The sequence below is a fragment of the Parasteatoda tepidariorum genome, chromosome 10 (assembly GCF_043381705.1).
Source record: "Parasteatoda tepidariorum isolate YZ-2023 chromosome 10, CAS_Ptep_4.0, whole genome shotgun sequence".
NCBI classification, from domain to species: Eukaryota; Metazoa; Arthropoda; class Arachnida; order Araneae; family Theridiidae; genus Parasteatoda; species Parasteatoda tepidariorum.
Genome location: NC_092213.1, coordinates 13852132 through 13873029, shown reverse-complemented (window position 1 = coordinate 13873029; position 20898 = coordinate 13852132). Strand labels below are relative to the sequence as shown.

The window sequence follows — 20898 nt, the reverse complement described above, 5'->3', positions numbered from 1 at the left end:
TCATGGATCAAGCATAGGAACTAACCAACATTTGCGTTACATGGAGGGAAAAACCACACAAATATCCCAAGGTTAGACTGACGGCAAGGGGACTTTAGCCCATTGTTTTCAGCATAGAAAAAAAATGGGTGAGAATTTCTCACCCTTTCTCAAAAACAGGGTGATATTTCAGAAAGTTAAGTGAGATTTCTAAAAACTGAAAAAATACAAATAGACTTGAAAGAAAAAATTTCTTTTATTATAATACATTTTTAACGTCTATTTTTGAAAGCATTGAATATTTTTGCTGCATCATCATAGAAGATTTTGCCTTTACTACGTATTTGTCCATCTTACATTAGTGCATAAAAAATTTGAACGTCTTACATGAAAAAACCTTACCTACGTTAAACACGTGGTTTCAGAGAAATGTGTTCTGAAAGGGGTTCCGTGGTTCGGTTGTGTTCTGTTGTTCGAAAAGGTTCTGAACAATACTGGTAAATANTGTTTTATTTTATTTTATAACCGTCGTTGAACAGCCGACCCAATTTCATGGGTTTACGACTACTAACGTTCAACTCCGTAGCCTTGTAATTTTGAACCAATCCAGAAGACAAGGAAACTCCTGGATCAGTACCCCGAGAGGTATTGATTTGTTGTGGGAACATGGAGGACTTTGAGACTCGACAGATTTAACGTGCATCAGTCACCATTAACTGCACGGGGAGTCTTCGGCCGGGGAGGATCGAACCCACAACCTCTTGGATATGGGCCCAGCGCCCTACCGACCAGGCTATCCCGGCCCAAATAAATCAAATTATTCATTCCATACTTATAGCTGATCATAAAATGTTCATCTATTAAATTCTTTATGTATGAACATAATTAGTGTTCCGTAACGACCGCCCTTAGTATACAGTTTTATAATAATTTTATTTTATTTTTTTATAGCCGTCGTTGAACTGCTGACCCAATTTTTGGGTTTACGACTACTAATGTTCAACAACGTAGTCTTGTAATTTTGAAAGCAATCCAAAAGAGAAGCGTTTTATAATCATTTGACAAATATGAATTTATGTAAAGTATGCATATTAGGTGTCACAATAAAAACGCCGTTCAAATCTATCCAGTTATTTTTTAGGAATTTCAAAACCAGTTTAATTGTCCAATGAAACATGTAATCTGTTTCTTATAATCATCTTTTAATTCCTTTTTGTTTCCTCCGCGATTAAATTTTTTCTGGTCCGATTTCCTTGGTTACGGGTCATATAAATTTATAATTGCGGTTGCAAATATACGTTAGTACTTGTAGAATTTTAATTTCGTAAATACCATTTATAGAGGTCTGGATTTGAATTTGTTATAAACATCCGAGAATCACGACATATACCACTCCGACCTCGGATTCTGAAATTTTGGTGATGATGGTTATACTTACTTAATATATCGTGTTTAAAAAGTGCGCATTTTGTGCTGTGACCATTTTCTTAAATACACATTTTGAGCTGGGCCTGATTTCTTAAATGTGCTTTTTGAGCTGGGTCCTTTTTCTTAAACACGCATTTTGAACTATGTCTATTTTCTTGAAGACGCTTTTTGAGCTAGTTTCATTTTCTTAAAAATGCACTTTTTGAGCAATGTCCATTTTCTTAAATACGCAATTTCAGCTCTCAATTTTCTTAAATACGCATTTTAGCTGGGTTAAATTTCTTAATTGCTCATTTTAAGCTGAGTCCATTTTCTTAAACGCTCTTTTTGAGGTGGGTTAATTTTCCTAAATCTATTTTTTTACTTACGTCTAAACAACGAATTGAGAAACATCTAATATTTCTAACGATTCCGAGACTATAATACCAAATTACTACGATCATGAATTTTTTTTTTTAACAACTCTTAATATTTATAAATTGCTTCTAACATATACAGCCTGTTTGCATCACATTAAGTACTCAGAAAATGTTTGTATTTAATATAAATATTTAAATTATTTGGTTGTTTTATGTCTTAACTCAAAATGGTATGCTTTCTATGCAATGTCTGCTTTCCCTTTATTTCCGTAAACATAATGCCTGAACAAATTTTGTAAACTAAGTTAAAATATTTTTATTTACAGGTCCAGCCGAATTCTCCACATCAAAATTGAAATGAAATATCCATCTGATGACAAAGACTCACACGATGTAAGTTTTGACGTCTAAATATTTTTTAATTTTATTTTTTTGTTATTCATTTATTTATTATTTTAATTACATCATTGATAAAAGCTGTTACCACTATAAAGTTCTCCCACTATTAAACTCACGTTTTTCTTTCTTAAAATCTCTGATTTTATTGAAATTGAAAACAGTTTATGGGAAATCATATATTCCATGGAAACTAACGTGCCTTATTTCGGAAAAAAAAATATTTAAAAAAAAAAAAAAAATTTAAATTTAAATAAATGTAGTTTTTTTTCTTGTTTACAAAATACGGATCAAAAAAATTTCAAACTAGGAAAAGGCTTTATCTGAAGGACTGGGAACTTTAGTGATAAAATTTTGATAAACTAAAAACTCCTTAAAGGATGCCCATAGTATAGCAAACTCCTGATAATTAAACAAAAATTTAATTATCAAGAACAAAAAAAAATCAATCTATCATTTCTTTCGTATAACTTCATATATAATTGTATTATATTATTTGTATAAAGAGAAATTGAGTAATTTTAATTAAATTTAAATCTGTTTAATGCAAAAATAACAAAAGGCTGAAAAAGAGAGGAAGACCTGTTTTGACGCATGTGCAATACACAAAAAATAAACGAAATATCATGAATAACATTTGATCTAACAATTGGATTTTCACGTACTAGGACTTAATTAAGATGGTTTAAATATGCTAATTAATTAGTGCAGACGATTTTTTATGTTACTAAATCAGACATAAAAACGAATGTACGTACATCTCTGCTTGTTTCGCCATATGTCTCTGAATAAACATACTTCTTCTGAATAAACATACATTTTTTTCTTCCGCTCATTATGATTTCTGTCCCCCAAACTATAGGGGATAGCCACAGTCTGTGAACTATGGTTCAAACAATTTGGTCAGGAGAGCGATTGAAAGTTGAAGCACGTCAATCTTAATTTCATTTTTTACTTAGTTCACCATATTCCTCGAGAATTTTTTGTGCGAATTGAAAAATTTTTGCGTGGAATTGTAAAATTCATTTATGCAAAGGTAATTCCATCGAAGAAAAAAAAAATTTATTATTTATTTGATTTAATATTAGTCAAAAATACTTTTAAGTGTAAAGTATTCACATTTTTACATCATTTTAAATAATGTATTTTGACATGACGAAATATAAAATTTGAAAGAAATCTGTCAAATAATTCCTGAGAAATCAAATAAAAGAAAAATCAGATATTTTTTAATTAAATTTCACTTATACTTTGTCGGCTGATTTCGTAAAAGTTTTGTGTTTTGCCATATAAAATTGCATTATTTAAAATGGTGTGAAGTAAATAAAATAATTATTAAATAAAATAACAAAAAATAGTAATTTTTAAAAATTATTTTATGCAGGGAACTATCTCTAGATAATCGAATTTTATAACTGTGTGCAAAAATTTTTTAAATTCGCTTAAAAATTTCTCTAGATCTGGTGAAATATTTCTCTCTTGACCAAACTATCAGACCATATTTCTCAGATTGCGGCTACCCTCTAAATTTTAGGGATCATCTATATATATATTTCTCTTACACGGCGACAAAAAAAAGCCTCATTACAACTCCCCGAATGGCAACGCTAAAAAATCGACCAATGATTGCCGCAAAAAATGTCACATGCCAAATCTAGCTGAAATGGCTCAACATATGGCGCTTTTTAAAACTGAAACTGAAATAACCAGAGAGAGCATAAGCTAGGCAGAAGCGAGTAGTCTTTGTTGATAGATCTCTATTTTAGTATTTTGTCGAAAGCGCTTTTTTTCACGAATTTATATATTACGAATTTATTTGACGATTTTTGATTTATATCACAAATTTATTTGTTTTACTAGAATTTATTTGTTTATGCAGGTTTTTCCTTTGCAATTCACTTATTTCAATTTTTAATAGACTTAATTATCGCCAAAGTTTTGACCTTTTTAAAGAGATATCAGTTTTAGAAATTTTATCTTAAGATTTTATACTATAGCACATTTCTAATGGGTTTAACGAATTACATGTCATTTATTTGAATTCAAATTTATTTTAATGACTTTGTATTTACTAAAAAGATGTAATTTTTTTTAAAAAACAAAGTTGTTATAAGGATTTGAATGATTGTTTTGAATTCTTAGAATTTTGTGCATTTGCAAAGTACATTAGATAGTAGCGAGGGAAGCGAGCTTGGTTTGCGAAGCAAACCATATAAGATTGCGTAGCAATTTTCGGGGGTTTGCGAGCGTTAGCGAGCAGGGGGCGCAGCCCACTAGTAAATTATAATCCACCAAAAAAAAAAATATTTTTATTAATAAGTACCTTTTTATGTGTGATTTAGTAATTTGAAAGTATCGTCTGTACTGCTTAATTAAAATATTTGAGGTACCCCTGAATTATAATGATTGGATCCTAGAATATGTTTATTATATGCACTAAAACCTGTAAGAAAGACCACCTCTGCATAGCGACCTCCTCTATTTGAGACCACTTTTAGGAGGCACTGAATTTTTTCCATAGACTTAGTGTTGAAGAAAACCTATAGGATAGACCAGGGATGGGCAAACATTTTGGGTCGTGGGCCAAAAATCTAGAAAAAAAAGTTTGGTGGGCCGAGTAAAAACTTCTGAAATAAAATAAAGTCAATTCTTCATTGAGTGCATGTCACTCTACATCAACTTAGCGTTTTTTAGTTGCCATTTTGGGATACAAAATGTTTACAAATAACTCAGAAAGGCAGTAGCCATTTTATACATTTACTAATTTCACCATTATTTACAATGACGTTGTATGTGTGCAACGTTTCCATACGCAGTAAATTATGTTAGAACTAGAGCCGGCAGAAAAATCCGTTCGTTGGAACTTAAAACGCGTAGTCAGCCTCATGTGAAGTACAATTCACCTATATTAGATTCCATATGTCTGCTCCTCGAGAAAGACAAATACTAGTTGGAGCTAATCTACAGCTATTCTATAAAGAACTTTTGCTGTCAACATTTTACCAGTTAAAGCTGTTTGTGCTAACTATTTTGATTAATTTATGTTTTGTAGAACAAAAATAGAGAAAGTGAAAAGGTCATCAGTACTTTGTTAAAAAAGAAATCAACAAAAATAGTTTTAAACAAAGTAGATATATTCGCCACTGATCGGCTAGTTAAAATTCTGTCCGCGGGCCGGATAAAATCTTCCGGCGGGCCACAGTTGGCCCGCGGGCCGTAGTTTCCCCATCCCTGGGATAGACCATCAGATCCCCGCTCCAAATGCGGAAAAAGGTCAATTAAGGAAACACGAAAAAATATTAACAAAACAAATCAGTCGATTCAAATGTATTCGAAATAATCACGAGCTCTTAATTAAAGGGCTCTTTTTGACGATTGTTGAAAGACATTGACAACCTCATGTGACAGTAGAATAAAAAGTTAGTTTAGTACAAACTAAGCATCTCAATCAAATAAATCTTTCTAGCTATTCTTTTAGCTCTGCGATTGATCTCATCACTGCCTACTCGAAAATATTGCATTTATTCAGATAGTTTGCGCGTGTTGCGCCAATTGGGACATTTCGAAGAATCGACTCACCCAATTTTAAATTTTATACATCATCTGTTAAATTCTTTTCATAGAAATGGGTTTGATATTTTATTTTGTTGGGTTCCAAGTCATGTCGGAATTCCAGGCAATGACTTGGCCGATGTTGCCGCACGATCTGCTACAAACCCTTTCTCTCTGTCTATACCATACCAAGATATAAAAACACACGTAAGACAGCTAACGAAGTCTCTATGGTTGCAGCAGTGGGACCTCCAAATTAATAATAAATTGCGCGCTATAAAAATTGATTTAGATCCATTGCCTGTGCTACGTAATCGTAGGGCAGACGTCAAACTTACTCGTCTTCGAATTGGCTACACTCGATTGACCCACCTTCACTTGCTGTTTGATGAACCTCACTGCAATACTTGCAACGTTTTACTCACAATCCATCACATTTTAATTTATTGCCCATGTTTTAACCGTCATCGTTTAACCTTTTTTGGTAGTTCCATTTTAACACTGCAGGATTTGTTAGGTGACTGCCATCATCCTAACATTTTTGCGTTTCTACGCGCAATTGGGCTCTTATACTGTATATAACTGTTTTTATCCTATTTACAATTTTATGTGATTTTATTCAGCTTTGAATGCAACTGTTTTATGATACTTAACTACATTTAAATTTTATCTTGTTTTACTCACTCTTGAATGCGTTGGTTTCGTTGTATTCAGTTTTATAAAATCCGTGTGATTTTGATGGGAAAAACTTGTAGTATACATCTACCTAGGATTTTATTTTAAAACCGTTCGTTTGGCGCAGCATGTCCTTCTGTGGACTTTGTGCCATTAAACCCAACATTCAATTCAAATAAATCTTTCATTTTTTTAAAAGTAAACTCATTTTTATGATTTAAAATTAAAAGCGAATTTAAGCAGAAAGCATAATTGTTTATTTATTAGTAATATATATAAATTATAGCAGTTCTATATAAATAGTTCTATTATTCATAATTTTTTAATTTGCTTTTACATAAAATTATGTGTGTAAGGGTCATTTTTATTGACGGTAAATTTTATTCATCCATCCGATTTTCTCGACGCCAACGCAAGTGACACTGCACCGAGAAAATGACGCTAAATAAAATTAAAATTGCTTGCGAAAAAATCATGTACAACTACTACAATAACAAATTATTTTACTGTAGTAGTTGAAAGCTAACCTTTTATTCAAAATTTAAAAACCAAATTCAGTATTTTTCATAAATAAATTATTTTTATAGTCTTTATTAAACATGTTAAAAATGCGTTTGAAATATTAAAAAAAAAGTTTGAGTAAGAAATTGAAATTACAGTTGTTTCGAATTAGCTTCTTTTATTAGAATTGACAAAAATTTCTTCATATTTTTTAAAAATCATATATTTTTAATTAAAAACTGTGGAGTATTAAAATAATAAAATATTTAAAAATTCTGAAATATTGTAGAAATATTTTTATCAAATTGAGGCAAATTGAACTATTGCATCAAGCTACCTAAATTTTCCACATAAGGAGAGTAATCACGCCTGAAACTATTTTTTTACAAATTACTTCCTTTTAGATTCAAACAAAGAAATCCTGTCTTTTTTTATATATATATTCATTTTTTTACGACGCAATGAGTCTTATTTAGACATCATACCGTGATTGTTCCAAGAGCTCGAATACATTTCCTCTTAAATCTGAAAAATAGTCTTAAATTTACTCGTAAATATTTTTGTTTAATTTGATTTATTTTGAAAAAAGAAATGAAAAAAATACTCTGACATTTCGAGAGAAGTAACCACCAAAAACCTTTTATTAGTAATCTTATTAAAATTATTGAAACATCTATTGCTTAAGTTAGGAGTTCCCTTGTCTTCTGCGTTGTGTTCAAAATCGCAAAGCTACGGAATTGAACATAGAGTCGTAATCCCCAAAATGGGTCATCTTCAACTTCGGGTATCAACCTCTGAGGGTACTGAATTAGAGATTGATCGTTCTCTGTTTCAGATTAAAATTACAATCTGTGGGTGGATGAATTGATCCTCCTGGTATAACGGGCTGTGACGTGTGTGTGGCATAAGTAGCATTCTTGGCTATAGATGGTGCCACTGAAAAACAAGAAGCGCGTCTTCTGCCTTAAGAACCGCTTGGATGCCCATAGCAAGCGGCATTAGAAACAACAAGCTGTTAATTTTTTTATAAATTAAATCTTATAAAAATTAAAGGAAGTTATCAAGAGAACAGATTTTATGCGTGCCTAGAAAAAAGGGCTTACTGTTATCGAACTTACGCACGTTTAATTACGCAATTTATAAATTTTAAAAAAATTATTTATTTTTTCTTCCTTTTTTTGCGAAAACAATGGCGTTTTTCTAAGAATATCTGATAATATGACAATTTGTCTAATTTCCAAATTTTCAAACTCATTCTACATATGAGCATCAAGTTCTTTCACAATCACTATTTTCCCAATTCCTACAGAATCGATTAACGCTGTGACTTTTTCCTTCTTGGTTATAAGTTGCAACGGCCAGTTCCTTGGCTTTTAACTATATTCCTTAATAATTTTAAATTTCTATTCAACAGGCTGAAGAATCTAGAAAAAAATTTTTTTTAAAAATGTGTAGCTAAAATTCAAGCTATGAAGGCATTTTTTGAAGGAAAGAAAAAAGATTAAAGTTTGTTCTTATGGTTTTTAGTCGTGAGCATCAATTGCCATAAACTCTTGCAACACCATATTTAATTCATATTATAATTAATTGTTTATTTCTAAACATACCGCGTAACATATATTTATTTATATGTTACGCGTGAATTTATTTATTTATTATAATGCATTGTTATTGTTTGAAAAATCATGAAAATAGTTCTCGAAACGAGTTACATTATTCAAAAAACTTCTTAGAGGTCGATTATTGCTTAACCTCCCGAGTAAGGTGTGGTCTTTAAGTTAAAATGACTAAACACATCCCTAAATATGACCTTTTAATAGAGTAAAAATCAGTTTTTTTTTTTCCACTTCATTATAAACTCGCTTGAAAGTGAGTAATCTACCGTGCAATAAAAAAATCAACGCTACAAAAAAAAAATTGATATTTTTATTAATAATGAATATTTTGATATTTTCGTATACTGCAACTACCTATAGCAAAAAAAAAATTCAAAAATAAATTTTGTTTTAACAGTTTTTTTGGATTTTTACTTTAGCGTTCATAGCATAGAAAAAGTCATACAAGGAAGACATCTAACTCATTTGAAGTTAAGCAAAAAATATTATATAAACTTTCATTCAAAACTACAGGAAATATTATACGTAAATAATATTTTATGAAAACATGTATATATATTCAATTTGTAATTATCTTTTTTTTATTATAAGGTAAAATTACTAGCAAAAATAATATTATTATCATTTTGAGATTTTCTTTCTAAGCAATGTATTAAAATCTCTATTTTACTTCCTTTAAAGATGGAAAAATCCGTTTCTGGTCCAACAGTTGTTCTACTTTGGGTATGGAATTGGTTCGCAACTTTACCAAAAACTGTAACTAATATGTTTGCCGACTTTAAGGTACAGTATTTATTTAGTTTACTCTTAACAATTTTTTTAAATTATTATTTACAGTTTGTTTGCTTTTTTTTTACTGACGGTTTTTTTTTCTCTGTTTCACGATACTCTTAGTAGATATGAAAATAATTCATAACTATATTTCTATTAACTCCATTTCATATCTCTGACGATGTCTTGCAACCAATATTTTGATCACTTTTCAACTAGCTAGAGCACTCAAATCTCTACTGGAGCTTCATGTTCGATAAGTTTAAATCGTTTTCAGTATTTATCGCGATACGATTGTCAAAGGTATCGTCAATCTGATACTTGACCTCTTTAAAAACTATGTAGAGTAATAAAATTTTAACTAAAGCTGCATGACATGTGACATTTCAAACATCGATCGTTTTTTTTTTTTTTTTTTTTTTTTTTTTTTAAGATAAAACTTGGGGGCTCTGCTGGGAAAACTAGAGATCAGTGGACGGGGACATCACATATTTCACCATCAATAGGTCAAGCAAGAAACTGCTTGCTGACAAAAATATTTTACCTTTTTGAATTTAGGATAGAGCATTTATTAATTTTCAGCAATAAAAATTTTCTTTTGGGACGAAATTTTGAAGCAAAAAAACCGACAGAGAACTAAAACGTAGATATTTTCTAAATGAAAACGAAAATCGGTATTGAACAAGGCCGCATAGAAAGGAAGAGTTATTAGTTCAGGGTGCCACGGCATTCGTTTCGTGACGTCCCGCATCATGATCTATCTACGTTTCTTCACTTTCTATTTAGATTTTAGTGTGCTCTAAAGAGATTAATTCATCCATTAAATTTTAAGCTCTGCTTGAAAGGGAATCTTCTTTTCATCGAAAATATAATAGTTGAATTTCATTAAAGGAAAATTTATTTAGTTATTATTTCCAGTTATTTAGTTATTATTGCATATTTATAATTCAAAGTGTTCGCAAGCAGAGTAAGAAAAATTAAATCTTGATACATTTAAATAGTTCAACTATAAAAAAATCATGTTTTTATGCAAAACAAGTAACTAAATGTCTTTTTAAATATAGAAAATCAATTCACCTCAAAACTTGACTTGAAACCACTTACAAGTTTTAACAAGTTCTTTACAATTTAAAAAGAATTCATTTTTATAACTGATATTGTAAAAATATTTCAATTGATGTGCATTTAACAAAACGTGACTATTGCTTACGAGACTATTTTAAAATTCTATCACTAGAATTATTTTTATTTATCCTCATCATCCAGGATAATACCAATTAACAAAGCTACCATTGTTTTAATATGCAACATTTCTTTTTAACAAATCAATATTAGAGATTGATAATGACTGGACATATGACTGGATATTATTTATAAAACAATGATGTAAAATTTGTCTCTCCCAGGTCATGAAGTAAAGTGACTTTCGAAGATTTTATATATGATTTATAACACGTTAGAATCAACACCCAGACCGTTATGAGGCTTGGAACCATTCGCGTTTTGAAAACCTCTTCACACCATTCAGAACCGGTTTTTGTTCTGGGCCCATGTCCAAGAGGTTGTGAGTTCAATCCCCGCCGTCCGAAGACTAACCGTGTAGTAAATGGTGACTGGTGTACGTTAAAACTGTCGAGTCACAAAGTCCTCCATGTTTCCATTACAAATCATACCTCTGGGGTAGGGGAGAGTGGAGTCAATTGTAACATTTCTTACTTAACTATTTTTAACTAGCAAAAAATCCAACATATTATTAGTTTTAATTGACAGACGAGTAAAGTAGACTATCCTCTACTAGAAAAAAAAAATAAATACCTTATTTTAAATGTTATCATATTAGTTATTAACAATTTTTGACAGACGTGCACTTGTTACAATTGTCCCCACTTACGGGGTCAATTGTAACAGTTCATAAATCCAACTAAAACATAGTTAATTATACGTATTATCATAGTTGTGATATATTTTGTTATTGATCAAAATAGTAGTGATATTTTAGGAGTAAAAATAATAATGAGCAGAGGCCTAAAGGGTTAAACTTTTAACTTTAAGGGGTTAAAAAATTTAATTTATGCTGTGAAAGGTGACAAATAAAATAATGCACATGCAACGTAATATAAATGATAGAGGAAGCTATTGGTGGTTCTTAAAGAGTTAAGTAATGGTTTGTAAACATAAATTATTTATTTTCAACTGTTACAATCGTCCCTTTACTTATTGTATCAATCGTCCCCAAGACGCAATTTCAGGCNATATGACTGGATATTATTTATAAAACAATTATGTAAAATTTCTCTCTCCCAGGTCATGAAGTAAAGTGACTTTCGAAGATTTTATATATGATTTATAACACGTTAGAATCAACACAGCATATAACTAACACAAGACTAGCTGAAACATAGATTCGATGTATGACGTCAGAGCTGAAGATCACTATCAGTACCCACGCCTCCTCTTCAACGGGCCCCTGTTATGAAGCGTGCGAAGCTCGTTACCCAAACCGTTCTGAATCTTCGAACCATTCGCGTTTTGAAAACCTCTTCATACGCTTCAAAACCGGTTTTTGTTCTGGGCCCATGTCCAAGAGATTGTGAGTTCAATCCCCGCAGACAGAAGACTAGTCGTGTAGTAAATGGTGACTGATGCACGTTAAAACTGTCGACTCGCAAAAGTCCTCCATGTTTCCAAAACAAATCAATATCTCTGGGGGTACTGNAAATTTTTGCTCTGTTACAATCGTACCATGTTTCAATTGACCCCACTCTCCCCTACTGATCCAGGAGTTTTTTTTGTCTTCTGGATTGGTTCAAAATTACAGGGCTACGGAGCTAAACATTGATAGTCGTAAGCCCGAAATTGGGTCGGCTGTTTTACGACGGTTAATAAATAAAATATATATCCAGAGTCGTGGTGGCTCAAGAAGTAGAGCAATCCCTTTCCAATGAGGTGAACTGGATTCGTATCCTGGCGATAGCTGGTTGATTTGAATTCCGCACTCGGCACTGACCACAGAGCTGATGCAAACTATCCTTAGTGATAGACGGATTATGGGTTAGAGCTCCCTTGCCGTCAGACTAACCGTGGGAGGTTTCCGTAGTTTTTCTGTTCCTGTAATGCAAATGCTGATTAGTTCTGTAAAAAAAAGTCCTCCACGAAGGCAAATTTCTTCCGATACTTGGTTCAGGAGTTCCTTGTCTTTTGGATTGGGTTTTAAATTAAAAGGCTTCGAAGTTGAACATCGTAAACCCAAAAATTGGTTCGGCTGTTCAACAACGATTATGAAATAAAATGTATTCAGAGCAATAGCGAAGCAGTATGATGAGTAAAAGATTAAAGTTTTGGTTTTAAGCACGGTTAACAGTTAACTTAGCTACGTCACTGAATAAAAATTTGACTAGTTTTCCATTATTTCCTAAAGGGCGCAAACAAAGTTGATTTCCATTCGAAATTTTGACCATTTTCCCAAATGAGCAAGATGGAGAACAAATCGATAGAATTATTTTATAAGCCTTTTATATCTTTTTTGCGAATTACTTCACCTTCATCTGTTTACACTATATGTTTAGAATGTAGAAAATATAGACTGTTAATATTAGTGTTTTTTTCCTATTTAATGTTAAAAAAAAATTTTAGAACATTAAAATTTATTTTATGCTATCTCTTTTCAGAGTGGAGAATTCCTTTCCAAATTTTCAATGCTAGATGCTATGATGCAATTTTTGGTTGCTGTTGCAACTTCTTGTCACCCTCAAGGTAATTCATATACTCAGAAATTTTTTAATTTGTACAAATAAACACAGGATAAAAAAATTTTGACGAAAGTGTATATACAGTTAGCATTAAAAAAAGCTTAAAAATGGTGACTTCAAATATGCTAATTATGTAGTGTAGTTCAGAACGTGTGAAATATCCCTTCGTCATTGGCGCCACTGGCGATTGAGTTCTGCCTTATAAAATGTTGTTTCAAATCAAACTACCGTATTTTTCCTGGACTTTTGAGTATTCAGTTAATAAAATTTATAAATTCGGTGTAATATTTTCAGACTTTAAAAGAGAGGTTAATAAAATGTGCATCACAAAAATACTACAACGTATCTCATCAAATGTGTTAAAATTTTGGCGTATTTTTGATGCCTCGGACTGGCTTTCCAAGGGAAAAAATTCTTGAATTTGGGATGAGGTAGATAAAAAAGAAAAGAAAACGACATGCATTTAAACCCAAATCTATAACAAACAGGTGGATGTTAAACAAAATGTTTTAAACATTAAAAGTGTTTTAAGCAAGTGAATGTTGTGTTAGAAGAGTAAGCGAAATTCAAGTTTATATTCACTTCACTAATATTCATTGGAAAAGTTTGAGTATTTATGTGAGAACATTGATAAGTTTAATAGTGTTATGTTTCGGGTTTTCCCAGAGATAGTCGCCAGATTATAAAATTTTTGTGCTACTCTACCAGTGATCACAGCTTCCTGTAGGAGAGGCTTCAGCTGTCACAATAAATTGAAGACGGCTTTTGGAAACTCTTTGAAGACACTTGAAGATTTGCTCACAATTTACAAATAGCCTGGTCCTGCCATCTGGAGCATATATTGAGAAGTAAACATGATGCCCGGTGTGAGAAATAGATTGTTTTAGTTTTTTTGGCATGTTACTTTTGAACACTCTGGCAAGGAAATATCACGGGCATGAGAAATGGAGGGGAAAAGATAGGGTTTAATTAACATTTTTGTGCATTTTGCATAATATCTGGAATTTTTATAAGTGAATCTAAAAAATTTTGCGCACAATTATGTAATTCATTTATTCAAAAATAAAGTTAAAATAATTTTTTTTATAATTTTTTATTGTTTTATTAAATAATAATTAATATTTCGAATTCTAAGATAGACAAATTTTAATACCTTTTTAAGCTATGCCAGTTTAGGTAACAAAATGCAAAATTTAAGCGAAATAGAGTCATAAAATATCTACAAAAAAAATTATATCGAAACCGTAAATACTCAAGACAAAGATGCCAACTACTCCTGATTCAAAAAAATATTTTGTTGGTTGTTGAAACATGACTTTTATTTATGTTAGCAACTGTTCTTTCGATTCTATTTCGAGTTAACCAAGCCCATCAAGTATCATTTCTCTTAAATGGCACATTCTATATTCTTTCACAAAGATTTCAATTCTTTCACTATTTATTTCTTACTTAGAACAAAGACAGAAGCGAAGTCATATAGAACATAAACAAATTAATTATGCATCGAAGTTATCAGACTCACAAAGCAAAAATAATCTGAGTACAATAAAATATCTAAACAAATAATAAATCTAAGTAAAAGACGTAGACAAGAAAAAAATTTTATCTTAACAAATCCGACTTGGGATACGGCATTATATTTAATTAACTTCATGTTACATAATTCTAATTTATGTGGAGAGATTTATTTCGACTCGCCATCTTATAGACCAGTGGTGCGCAAACTAGGGGTCGCGACCCCTGTGGGGGTCGCCAGAAGTTTTTTGGGGGTCGCCAATTTTTTATGAAATGCATTATCCCTGCATGCTGCATACTATACAGTGTACATATAAAGAGTGAAGCGCCGCCACTAACTGTTTAATCGCAATTTCATGCTGTCTACTCTTTCTTTGACCGTAATGCGTAATGTATTCTCTATCTGGCTATCCGTGGAAAAACAATATCCCGTTTTATGCAAGAATGCCATCAGAGTGTTAATACAATTTGCATCAATGTATTTATGTGAAACTGGATTTAGCAAACTAGTTTCAATAAAAACTAAATACCGCTCGCGTTTAAACCCTGAAGATGGTATGCGAATTGCAATTAGTAACATACATCCAAACATCGATGAGATAATTAGAAACTTGCAGCCACATACATCTCATTAAAGGGCAATTACTGATTTTTGAGTTATACAAAAAGTATTTTCTTAAAATTATAAATAAAAATTAATATGAGTTAAATATGATGATGTTTTTATTCGATGAAACGAAAGAAATGCGCGAAATATACATCGTATTTGTGAACATTTATCTCTAGGGGTCGCCGAAAATTTTCTCTCTACAGAAGGGGTCGCAGTCGAAAAAAGTTTGCGCACCACTGTTATAGACGATCAGTGGGCGCAGAGATCGTAGATCACGTGATGTGTCTGTGTATCAGTGATCTTCTTCTCGAATTGCAAATACCAAATTTTTAACTCACCGAAGTTAATATTATGCCAAACAACTTTTTTGCACAAAAAAGAAAACTATTTTAATGAATAAACATGTCAAAAATCTACAAGTCTTACTTTTGTCACTATCGAATGGCTCATGTGCATTTAAAAAAAAACATGTCTTTTTTTCATTAAAATAGAAACAGTGCTTTAAAATTTAAAAATCTTGTTTAAAAGAAAAGAGGAAAGTACTATAAGTAGGAAAAAACTGCTCCGCTTTCATTAAAACAATGCAAAACATAAATTTTACAGTAAAACTCTTATTTTTTTAACTGAACAAAAATAATAAAATCCTAAATATTTCATCGTTTTCAGAAATTCTAATTTTCTAAAGTCACGCCGTTGGAATTTCTGTTGAATCATTTAACTTGAATAAGTAGTTTTTGATCATTATTTGCATTGTGATTAAGCAGAAAAAGTAACTTTGAGAAAAACATATTGATGTGAGGATTTGATAACACTAAACCAAAAAGAACGATTTTCGATAAATTCATAATGCGATCGGGAAAAAAAATACACGAAAGAAAGCTCTGATGATCAAAATTCTCTAAGTCATTCAATAACTCTTGAATAATAATACATTCCTACTACATAGATTTCTAGAGTTTTTAATTTGTTAAAAAAAGTTTTTATAATCTTCAAATCTTTTGATTTATTCAATATTTAATTAGTTATTACATAATACAAAGAATTCTTTACCGTAGCTTATAATTGTTTAATTACTTTCACAAGGATTTTTCTTAACTCTTTTGACGTTGTTACGTTTGTTGAAATTATAATACGTTTCTAAAACAGAATCATCGCGAATTTCAGAATTTTAACCTGTTTAATAGTTTATCTGTTATTATTGCTACTGTTTAAATTCATTACATACTTTTGTTAATTTTTTACATTTTAGTATGATAGTTCGAAACAATTCGAAAAATTTTACGGAGAATTCGAAAAGTTTTTATATAGTTACTTTTTTTTTCATTTGTTATAAAAGCAAATTTTTTTAAAACCCTTGAATCTTTGATCAGTTCTCTTTATACGTTGTACAAAACTTTTTTAACGTTCTTACATTTCTTGAAATTTTAATGTTTCTAAACGGAAATTTTTATGAATTTCAGAATTTTAACCTGTTCAATAGCTTATCAATTATTATCGCTACTATTTGAGTTCATTGCATATTTTTGTTAATTTTTTAAAAATTTTCTATAATAGTTCGAAATAATATTTTTTTCGCTTTTAATTTGCTAGAAAAAGGCCTAATTTTTTTTAATCCTCATAATTTTTGGCCTATTCAAATGTTTAATGTTTGAATTCTTTGCATTTGGACAATTTCCTTTTATATATTTTTTAATTCATTTTTGCTTTTCTTTTATTTATTTATTTGGTAAAGTTAGATTGTAGTTACCGTGACACGTCTTTAAACCGTTCTTTTTCTTTTACAGAAGATGGATTTGATGGAGAAGAAGTAAGACTTTTTTTTCTTATCTTTAATATGTCACGATTAAAAGCTTATTCTTAAGTCACTTCCTTCTCATAGTTATAGTTACTCCGAGTTTTCCTTATTTGCCTCTAGTTTTAGTTCTGAAGTCTCGTAATAATTTTAATCTCTCTTCTTTTAAAATATACTTAGTACTATTGCTTGTATTTGAGGTTTAATAAAAACGTTTTCCTTACACTGTCTTTTAAATTTACTGCATGCTCTAATTGTTGTAATTTTTTTTAATATATATTGCTTAAACATTTCTACCAGGAAAAGGTAGTCTATGTGCATGCTATTCATATTGTAAATGTGATAATGCTGAGTTGCTAACTATAAATTTAAATTAATCACGTGATATTCTTCTTTTTGAAATATTCTTTTTCTTGATTTATTTTTCTTCTTGAATAAAAATTATATACATATATATAAGCTAAAAGTACTAAGAAAACATGGAAAAAAATATATAAATTTTTTAAAGAGAAAAAGAAAAATTATTAAATGAAGTATTTTTAAAAATATTTAAAAATTAATTTCAAACCCGGATTGCAAAATAAGGAATAATCTCGTTATATTGCTCACACGTTAGCATCCGCAGAAAAAAAAAATACCGCTTTAATAGGTGCCCTCTTTTTTTTTTTTTTTTNTTTGTTTCTTCTTTTTTTTTTTTTTCTTTTGTTTTTTTTTACGGGCATATTCGTGTGAGCTTATAAAGAGGTTATATATTTTCCTCATTTTGTTTTCCGGCTTTTAAATTCCAATTTTTTTAAATTTTTCAATTATTTTTAAAAATATTTTATTGAGTAATTTTTCTTTAAAAACTTTTTTTATTGAACTTTTTTCTTTAAAAAATTATTTTTAACTTATTTTATGGGTTTTATGTACTTGCAGCTTATGCGCAGTAAATAAAACTATTAACTTATCTTTCTTCGTTAATCACTATTTTCTTTTATTCTTTTTTTGTCTTTATTGTATTTCATATCACGAAATAATTACAAAATTGTACCCTTCGTTTGCCTAAAAAGTTTTAAAACATTTATTTAATTGTGCAAAAATTGTTTTGGAGGTAAATTTAAAAAAAAAAATTAAAGTAAAATCTTTTTTACTGTGCGTGTTGAATTGTATGTTTTAAAGATTAATAACGACTGATTTTATAATACATATTTCCTTTCAAAATTTAGGTAAAAAGTGAAAAATCAACACCCATTAAAGCTGCTAACGGTGGAGATCTTAAAATTTTTGCAGGTAAAATTTTATTTTCTCTTGAATTAAATTGTTTGTATTCCAATGTTAAATCTTTGCTTATTGCATTGGATGAAATAATGGACTAAACCGCAAAATTGTCATTTTTGCGGGTTTTAAAAATTTATTTTCTTCCGATTGGCTTAAGAATTTAGCAGCCTATATTTTAATGATGTAGTTTACGTCATTGGTTGTGAGTACTTTGACAATTTTTATTTTTAAAAAAAGTGGCCTAGTGAATGAAAAATGCTCTAAAATACTTACCTTTCAGTTGATTTAAAACTCAGTTTTTTTATAATCAAACGTATTCGAACAGTTTTACATTTTTTTTTTAAGAATCCATTATATAATTATTATATTGATAGCTGATGTTTTTTTATACTGCTTATTGCCATATTTACTATTTTTTAATGATTAATTTTGATAATAGTTTTAGGGATTCAGTTACCAAAAGAACCGATCTGGAAGTTTGTTGAAAATTGAATCGTTGAAAATTTGTTATTTTTTAACTCTTTCCGGAACAGCAAATTGAAAATTTTAGGCAAGACATTGGCAAGTGCGACTTAGTATATTCTAAATGAAGCAATGAACTATTGCTCTTTTTTGCTTTAAGAATAGTGGTTGCTAAACCTTTAAAAGCAATTAGTTTTACATTTCTAGTGGTTTGTAGCATTTGTCGAATTAGCATTGCCAGACCGACTACGCAGCATCGAAATCCCCTCGCATTCCTCATCATCGCAAATTCTCTTTCGCCACCTTCATTACTAATTTAAAAGTTAAAAAAGAAAAAAAAAGGAAAAAGTGAGTTCAAGCAAAATCTAGAGCAAGCAATAAGTTTCAATTTCTGAAAAAAGAAGAAAAAAAATGTTTTTCAATATATAAAAATGAATTGAATAAATTAAAAAATGAATATATGAAAATGAAACTATTGAAAGAGAACTTCTCCATCACGTGGTCCTAAATTATTTTCTTATTTATTTTCATTTTGATATTTTAAAATTTTCTTTTCAGTATTTGAAACTTACCTTAGGTTTATCGGAACTCACTTTTTCTATGCTTTAAATTTTAACTTAGTTACTGAGGTAAAAGAGAATTTGGGACGAAAAATTTCTTTCACGGTAGGACGTCCTCTTAGGAGTGGTCACTGCAGGAAAAAAAAAAAACATTCTCGCAACATCATGGTGTGAGCCGGGGGGGCCATGGAGGTTAAAGCTCCACAATTTCGTGACCAACAGCATGATTGTGACAATGTGGTCGGCACTGCTCTCAGACCGCCTTAACTTCCTAGACCAGCTGGTATCCATCGATCTAAAGCTGGGTAGGCTGCAAGCCGCCACTTGGGATCGAACCCCAGTTCCTCACAATGACAGGTCAGTGTCATAGTGACTGAGCCATCGCGGCTCATTGCGGAAAATTGTGTATAAATTTGTCGCTTATAAACGACGATCGTTCCAAGCAAGAACTCGGACATAAGCAAATAACCTTCATTTCCCTTAATGCCAAGACAATTTATTAGTTCGCAAAAAAATAATAATAATTACGTTTTTTATTTAATTTTTATTAATAAATTGTTTTAATTATTAAACTTTATCTTTTCAGGCCCTGGAAGAACATTACGGCCCAGAACTGTAGCAGCAGAATCCTAATTTTTGTATTTATTTTCAACTGTGATAATCATCCCTACATATATATTGTTTATATTGTTAAAAATGTTGTTAGAATTTATCTTGGAAATGTCACATGTCACGTTAGCAACAACTTTTTCCTCCATTTCACTAGAAATTTATGTATTTAGAATATTTCCTTTTTTTTTAGTACATAAAACAATTCACCCTTAATAAGTAAAAGCTTTCAATTGAACATGTTGAACATTTAAAAGTATGTTAGTAGTCTAATTTTTATGCTGACATTAAATTTTTTAAAAAAAAGTTTTATTTTTAATATAATTCAGACTTTAACTGTACCGTCTAGTGATATTTATGTGAGATGCAATATTATTGTAGTTTGAACCATTGAGTTCGTTTTTTTTTTAAAAAAATTTATGGAGAATTATACTTTTTAACTTAATTAGAATAATGTAGTTAAAATTGAATTAGTTCGTAATTTATTCCACTTTTTGGCCATATTTCTTTAGACACCTTTCATGCGTGCCTTTTATATCGTCCATCAAAGAAGGTGCTTATAAAATTTCTTCAGACCAAATATGGTAGCAAATAAACTTTCGTTTATTTAGATTAAATCTTTGTTTGAAAAGCATTTAGAATGTTAGAGGACATGAAAAGCACTTTGGCTTTTATGTTTGGTTTTTCATCTGTGTTGTAGCATTTTTTTTCTACTATATGGATATTTTGTACATTAAAAGTAATGTTTGAAATTATGATTGCATTTTTTATTTCATTTCTTTATATGCCAAATTGTATGCTTTCTCCAAAAATAATTTATCCTGTATATATGTTGAGTAGTAAATTACCCAGAAGTAGCTGAATGGCAACAAACAGAAAGTTTAAGTGAGTGAAAAAGTTACAGCACTTAATAATTTCTTCTGATTATTATCTGTACTCTTACATTGTTATTTCCCATCACTACACAGAATTATAAGTTTTTAACAATTTTACTGTGAGTTAAATTTAGATGTCAGAGCTTAAAGTTTAGATCTGTGTTATGCTTCCACTTTTCGAGAACTGTC

General features: G+C 30.3%; 1 protein-coding gene across 3 annotated transcripts in view; it reads left to right on the top strand.

Annotated features, from left to right (window-relative positions):
• Positions 1 to 20589, top strand: part of LOC107437369 (uncharacterized) — a 49006-nt gene extending 28417 nt beyond the window's left edge. For all 3 annotated transcript variants that reach the window (XM_016049351.3, XM_071186747.1, XM_016049352.4), the window contains exons 2-7: positions 2093 to 2159; positions 9188 to 9289; positions 12946 to 13030; positions 16936 to 16958; positions 18152 to 18215; positions 19812 to 20589. In XM_016049351.3, coding sequence (XP_015904837.2) covers positions 2124 to 2159; positions 9188 to 9289; positions 12946 to 13030; positions 16936 to 16958; positions 18152 to 18215; positions 19812 to 19858 — 357 coding nt within the window. In that variant the 5' untranslated portion in view covers positions 2093 to 2123 and the 3' untranslated portion in view covers positions 19859 to 20589. The remainder of the gene's footprint in view (positions 1 to 2092; positions 2160 to 9187; positions 9290 to 12945; positions 13031 to 16935; positions 16959 to 18151; positions 18216 to 19811) is intronic.
• Positions 20590 to 20898: the final 309 nt, after the last annotated feature.